Source organism: Piliocolobus tephrosceles, chromosome 16 (genome assembly GCF_002776525.5).
Source record: "Piliocolobus tephrosceles isolate RC106 chromosome 16, ASM277652v3, whole genome shotgun sequence".
NCBI classification, from domain to species: Eukaryota; Metazoa; Chordata; class Mammalia; order Primates; family Cercopithecidae; genus Piliocolobus; species Piliocolobus tephrosceles.
Genome location: NC_045449.1, coordinates 75,542,175 through 75,549,002, shown reverse-complemented (window position 1 = coordinate 75,549,002; position 6,828 = coordinate 75,542,175). Strand labels below are relative to the sequence as shown.

The following is a 6,828-nucleotide window of genomic DNA, read 5'->3' as shown; positions in this document are numbered from 1 at the left end:
GTGAATTGAGAACTGTAGGGCAGGGACTCATGAAGATCCCTGGTTGATTCTCAAAGGGATCGTAAGTTATGTCACTGGCCCAAGTGGGTGGCTGGGGCAGACTGAGCGAGCTCATGGGACAGGGCTTCCCGTCTAGCCTCCGACTGTGGCCTGGCATCCATGGGTTACCTTAGGGGTCCCCCGGCAGGGAGGACGGAGCCTCTCGGTGGCTCCTGCGAGTGACCTGGCAGATGCCTGAGCCAGGGCAGACAGTGAGGAGTCACCGTGGAGATTTTGCTGGTCTATCTGATCTGGTTGCAGCCTGGATGAATACAGCATGCCTGTCTGACCCCAAGCAGGGCTCGTCCCTGAGCTCAGGTATTTGCTGCCTTCCAGAGGGGAAAGGCAGCTGGGGTCAGGTCAGCAGGGCACCAGGCAGAATGTACCCAGCCCCAGGTGGCAGTGTCACCTCCTGAGGGAAGAATCGTTAACCCCTCAAAACAGCTACCATGGTCAATAGGGACTTCCAGGCTTGGGACACAGCCTTTCCTGGGGACAGCAGGTTAGTCAGACAAACTCTACCAGAAGGCCTTGGAAGAGGACCTGGGCCAGGGAGGGTGTGTGCGCCCAGTGAGCCTGAAACTCCCTGCTGCTCCCGCTCCCTCAGGAGTCCCAGTCAGTGGGCAGCTCCCAGATGCACGGTGCCCCTTTCTGGTCCCATCCCAAGGTATCCTTCCACCAGCAAAACTGAGGCCGGAGGGCACGGCAGCGCACAGGGCCATCACACTGGGCGTGTTTCCCGAAGCAGGTGCGGAACGTGCCCTGTCTCTGGCCTCATGGTGGGCCCACAGCCGGGGGGCTGGCCTTGGTCATGGGCCAGCTGAGACAGAAATCCTCTGATTCTCTCCCAGGTTTGGCTGAAAACAGGCGCGCCCAAGAAAAGCAGGCCACGGCTCCTTAGAGTAAGGCCCTGGCCGTTCCAGCCAGTTCATGGGGCCACACCCCCTGCACTCAGCAGTGGCACCAAGGGGTCTGCAGCCTGAGGGTGGCTGCCAAGGGCTGCCAGCAGTGGGCCACACCTCACCAAGTGCAGTGACCAGTGCTCCAAGCTGGCCCTGGCACTCCCAGTCCCCATGTCCACAAGCCCCTCCTGCCACTTTGCCCAGGTCCCAGAATACCCCACTTAAGAACCCCAAAGGAACAGGTGACACCCCAACCCTGCAGATGCCAGGTGCATCCCACACCCCTCCCCACACCCCCCCACACAGCCCCCTGGCCGGGCTTAGGTTCAGGGGTACTTGCAACGTGAGCCAGGGGTGGCATCGCCGGCTCCAAGGCTCCCTCGGTTTCCCATGCAAGTGCTGAATTTCCTGCTGTCTTCAAGAGGGCCAACACTGAAAACGGGCAGGGTTCACACTCCAAACCCACCCCTCTAAACAGGACGGGCCCAGGTCCTCCACACCACTGGTGTGGGGTCTCAGGACAGGGCCCTGCACCCAGGGGACCCGATGAATGTCTGTAGACTCTCAGATGTCTGCTGAGGGGGCAGGATTACAAGCCTCCCATCCCATACCAGCCCGGCCTGAGCACGGCACTCCACACACTGCCCGGATCCCCGCGCTGGCCCTGCAGCCCGGCCTGAGCACGGCACTCCACACACTGAGCTGCACAGTGTATTTTTCTCAGCAGCCACCAGAGGCACATTCACCGGTGGCACGTCCTGGTGGGCCTCCTGGTGCCGTCACCAGGCAGCAGCCGCCCCTCCCGCCCGCCACAGTAGGTCTGTGCGGCCTGTCCGCCCCGCTGCATGGCGCAGGCGGTTCTCCCAAACGGCTCCAGTGGGCGCCAGGTGCTGGGGGTGGAGCCAGTGGCCACAGGAGGGCGGGGCACCGCCAGGGTCCCAGGGACCCCTGAATACAAGTCCTCTGAGCTGGAGCTACTCCAGAACCACCGTGCCGCCCACCGCTTCCAGGGCCGCCTTGATCTTCTCTGCCTCGGCTTTGGCGACATTGGCTTTGATTTCCTGGGGCAGGGACTCCACCAGCTTCTTTGCCTGCCAGAGAGAGCAAAGTCAGGGACTGGGGGCCCTGGGCCGCCACAACGGAACCTGCCTCAGAACTCGCCTCAGAACCCCCACCGCGGTGCAGACCTGGACGAGGTTGATGCCCTGGATGTAGTTCTTGATTTCCTTGATCAGCTTCACTTTGTCCACGGGGTTCGCCTCAGTCAGGCGGACGGTGAAATGTGTCCTTTCTTTCGCTCTGGGGATATCTTCTTCCACCACCTTCAGGAGCAGGAAAGAAGGGGGGCCAGGTGAGAAAGGATTGGGGGGAGCTTAGCACCTCCACTGCTGGGCCACCCCATTCTAAAGCCCCAAAGGGAGGTGCAGGGGAGGCCCCAGCAAAACCTGGAGTTAGAAGTCATGTCTCCCAACTTGTCAATCCTTAACTAGCTGGTGCTTTTTTTTTTTTTTTTTTTTTTTGGACGGAGCATCACTCTGTCATCCAGGCTGGAGTGCAGTGGTGCCACCTCAGCTCACGGCAACCTCCACCTCCTGGGTTCAAGCGATTCTCCTGCCTCAGCCTCCCGAGTCCAGCTGGTGCATTTCTCTCTCTCATAGCTAGTCAGAGGCAGATCTGCCCAATAACACTTTGTAAACCTTCCTCGGCCGGGAGTGGTGGCTCACGCTTGTAATCCTAGTGCTTTGGGAGGCCAAGGCGGGTGGATACTTGAGGTCGAGTTTGAAACCAGCTTGGCCAACATGGTGAAACCCTGTCTCTAGTGGTGCGTGCCTGTAATCCCAGCTACTCGGGAGGCTGAGGCATGAGAATTGCTTGAACCTGGGAGGCGGGGGCTGCCGTGAGCTGAGATTGCGCCACTGCACTCCAGCGGGTGATAGAGTGAGACTCAGTTTCATAAATAATAAATAAAAACATGCTTCACAGTCCTTCCCTCAATACTCTACTCCTGTCTCCCTTAGAAAGCGTAACTTGGCCGGGCGTGGTGGCTCAAGCCTGTAATCCTAGCACTTTGGGAGGCCGAGACGGGTGGATCACAAGGTCAGGAGATCGAGACCATCCTGGCTAACATGGTGAAACCCCCATCTCTACTAAAAAATACAAAACAAGAAAGCATAACTTATGAGACAGGAAAAAATGACACCAAAGTGCTTTGTAGATAAAAAGAGTGTCACTCCTTTCTCAGCCATGCCACAGTGCACATGTAATGACAAACTGACAACCTGCCAGGGGACTGATGGGCACACTGCACTTCTGACATGGCGCATGGAGACCCGGCACCACCGGGGGGGAGGGGGCTGCGTGTCCCCACGGCCTGAGAAGGCCATTATAACATCTCCTCCATCCTCAAAAGCAATCCAGTTTATACAATAGGCTCTACAGTAATCCCAGCTATTCTTACCCAAACGCTCGGCCTGAATCTAATCAGCCTTTAAACTACCTTCCAGTTCTCAGGCATGAGAGTGACGATGCCCCATGGGCACCCCACGCATCTGGAACGTGGGACACTCTACAGGACACGACCTGGTTCCGCAGTGGGGGAAAGGGGCCAAGAGGAGGGCTCTGGTGGAGAGGTTTACAACCCAATGACCAAATGCAACAGGTGGCTTCAAGTTCACCGGTTTCCCTGCAGAGACTCAAGGACAGAGCTGCCTATTACACCCCTTCGCCTGCGCCAGCCCCTACCCTGCTGCTGCTCCCTCAACTGTCACACACCCTCTTGCCTGGTGGCCCTGGTGCCTCCCCGTCCTCTGCCAGGAAGGCCGTGCTTTCTTCTGCAATGTCTGTCTCCTCTTTGAAGCCCACCTTGAACTTGGAACTCTCCCTCCCACTTGAGCTTCTTCGTGGAGAAAGGGTTGGGGGAGCTAGCACCTCCACTGCTGGGCCACCCCATTCTAAAGCCCCAAAGGGAGGTGCAGGGGAGGCCCCTCCTTTTTTCCACAATGCTTACGACGTTCTATTTGGTATAATTTCTTCCTTTCTTTTTCCTTTTTTTTTTGAGATTTTTTTTTTGGTCTTGCTCTGTTGCCAAGTTGGAGTGCAGTAGTGTGATCTTGGCTCACTGCAACCTCTGCCTCCCTGGTTCAAACAATTCTCTTGCCTCAGCCTCCCAAGTAGCTGGGATTACAGGCGCCTGCCACCACACTCGGCTAATTTTTGTATTCTTATTTGTTTATTTATATTTATTTATTTAGTTTGTTTGTTTGAGACAGTCTCCCGGGTTCAAGCTATTCTCCTGCCTCAGCCTCCTGAGTAGCTGGGATTACAGGTGCCTGCCACCAGGCCCGGCTACTTTTTTTTTTTTTTCATTTTTAGTAGAGACAGGGCCTCACCATGTTGGCCAGGCTGGCCTTGAACTCCTGACCTCAAGTGATCCACCCGTTTCGGCCTCCCAAAGCGCTGGGATTACAGGCGTGAGCCACCGCGCCCAGCCTTTTCCTCTCTTAGCTTAGTGTCTGTTTCCCTCCATTAGAAACATGGCGTCCACATGCAAAGACTTGTACATCCATGGCAGGGGGTAGGTCCCGGAGGCTGCAGGAGGCTGGCACAGGTGTGCAGGCTGCAGACAATGACGGCAGCTGCAGAACCTGAGATAAGGGACCATGGCACATGAGGCCATAGGCGAACTAGGCACCACAGAAAAGCCTCTTTCTGCCCAGGACTCACCTCCTGGGCTGCTGCAGCAGGGACAGCCCCAGGCATCACGCCACCCATCGGCACAAGCCCGACATCCTGGATCTTCAGCGTTTTCTGCAGAGATAGAGAACAGTGTCCACGGCTGGCCCTCACACCAGCCGGAACCTACTGAGGAAGGACAACTAGCCTGGCATGGACCTTGCACCTGGACAAACACACTTCTGACAATTTACCAAACTCCCAAAATACACCAGGAACAAAACACAGGGGCTCCCAAACTTCCAGCCCCTGGGTCTGTGCCACCTTCTCACGATACCTTCAGGAGCTCGTTGAGGTCTGAGATTTCCAGGAGAGTGAGGCTGGCGATGTCCTGGACCAGCTGCTGAATCTTGGGGGGGTACTCCTTGGGGGCGTTATCCAGGGGTGCACCAGCAAGCGCCTCACACCTCCGATGGCCGCTACTCCTCATATGTCGCATGGCACAGACGCATGGCACCTGTCGCCTAGCCCCCACCCCCAATTCAAACAGACCTGTCAGTCCTGGAATGGAAGGGGCTGCAGAGACCAGGGGGACAGGACAGAAGTGGGGGACTGGTGGGTGCCATAAGCTCAGGCTGGTCATCACTAGGGCCGGAAATGACCGAGATCCTTGGTCCCAGTCCAGGGTTCTCAGACCTCAAGAGGTCCGTATTGGTAAGATTTGCAAGTTACTTTAAATTCTTCAAAGAGCCTTAGAAAGCCACGTGTTTACTTGCAGCTATACCACTCAAACCTCAAGCTTCTGGTGTGAATCAACTACATTAACCCAGCGGTGGTGAAACTATTACTTATGTGCATCTTCCTGAGCAAAGCCTCCCAAAACGTGGGGCCCCCTGGCCGCAAAACGCCGCACCCACGGATGGGCCTTTGCTGCGGAGAAGGCTGAGGCCGGGAGAGGAGCAGGGAATCGTCCAAGGTCATCTGGGGCCGACCCCGGCGCTTTCCACGGCCCAGGGAGGAAGGGACGTGCGCACCGGGAGGCCTCCTCCCCGGCCCCCAGTAGTACCCCCAAGCCTGGCCTGGCTGCTGTAGGGAGGCCGGCCCCGCTGCCCGCCTCCGCCCGGATCGACCCCTCAGTGTCCGCCCGCCCCCTACCCTGCCCACCGGCCCAGTCCTGGCGCCCCAGGATCCCGCGTACCTAGCAAGGCGGAAGGCCGCAGCCCGAAGCCCAAGGCAAGGCCCCCACAGGGGGCGAGCGGCCACCGGTAGCATCGGTCCGCGGGTTGGAAGGTCACACGCGGTTCCCCGGGAGGAGGCGACGCTCTAGCCGCCTCGGCCGCCGGGCATTCGAGCTGGGGAGCGACGCTCTAGCCGCCACGGCCGCCCGGCATTCGAACTGGGGAGGGACGCTCTAGCCGCCACAGCCGCTGGGCATTCGAACCGGCAATGACGCTCTAGCCGCACCTCGCGCTAGCCGCGTCTCATCCTGAGATTACCCACAAGGCGGCGCGCCGCGCAGACGCAAAATCGTCGTTTGTCGCGGCAGGTGGTTACCGGGCGGCCCTCTTCCCGCCGGGTTTTGGGGTCGCGCAAAGGAGCGACGGGGACTGGGGGCTCCGGATTCACGTGTTTTCTCCAGAGCTCACGGGTTTCTGTCCGTGCGCGATACGAGCGAACGTCGCGGCCGAGGCTGGGGCCCCGAAGCCCGCAGTAACCCGCGTCTCCAGCCCGCTCCGGGCCACCAGTGCCGCCGTCGCGGGCGGAGGCGCGAGCTCTGGTCCTTGGCGCCTTCGCAGCCGCAAGCGACATCTTCTTTCCTAGCTTAAGCCCCAAACGCCCAGGTGGCTTCCTGGGAGAGCGCGGCTGAGCCTCCGCCTTCAGATCAGAACAGGCGGAGCCTCCAGAGGCGGCCTGGGCCCAGTGCCTGCTTATCCTGCCGGCCTCTCCACACCTCTTTCCCTCTCCGAGTCCATCCTTCCTGCCCGCCTCTCCACACCTCCTCTTTCCCTCTCCGTTCGAGTCCATTCCTTCCTGGAGAAGCCAAAGTCGCGCCCCCCTAAGAGGTCTGGATGTGAAGGTGCGTGAGACGCCCTGGCCTCTGGGTGCAAAGGCCGGCGCCTGCCGCTTTCAACACTCGGGAAGCGCGTTTCAGCCCTGCCAGCCCCCGGCCGCGGACTCGGAGCGCTGAGCCCCCACCCTTCCCAGCATCCGGCTC

The 6,828-nt window shown here is 59.1% G+C and overlaps 1 protein-coding gene across 1 annotated transcript; it reads right to left on the bottom strand.

Annotated features, from left to right (window-relative positions):
* Positions 1-1,638: 1,638 nt before the first annotated feature.
* On the bottom strand, positions 1,639-6,031 carry MRPL12 (mitochondrial ribosomal protein L12). Its single transcript, XM_023201272.3, has 5 exons — positions 5,812-6,031; positions 4,951-5,137; positions 4,665-4,748; positions 2,129-2,263; positions 1,639-2,032 (listed from the first exon to the last, which is right to left on the bottom strand). Exons 1-5 carry the CDS (start codon positions 5,883-5,885, stop codon positions 1,916-1,918), a joined length of 597 nt encoding a protein of 198 aa, XP_023057040.1. The 5' UTR covers positions 5,886-6,031; the 3' UTR covers positions 1,639-1,915.
* Positions 6,032-6,828: the final 797 nt, after the last annotated feature.

What these genes read in the sequence shown, in the direction of transcription:
- MRPL12 (XM_023201272.3), bottom strand. Translation starts at nt 5,885, where the DNA reads ATGCTACCGGTGGCCGCTCGCCCCCTGTGGGGGCCTTGCCTTGGGCTT. An exon ending in GCGGCCTTCCGCCTTGCTAG is followed by an intron (nt 5,138 to 5,811) that starts GTACGCGGGATC and finishes GGTGGGGGCTAG; the next exon opens with GCGACAGGTGCCATGCGTCT. An exon ending in ACCTCAACGAGCTCCTGAAG is followed by an intron (nt 4,749 to 4,950) that starts GTATCGTGAGAA and finishes CTATCTCTGCAG; the next exon opens with AAAACGCTGAAGATCCAGGA.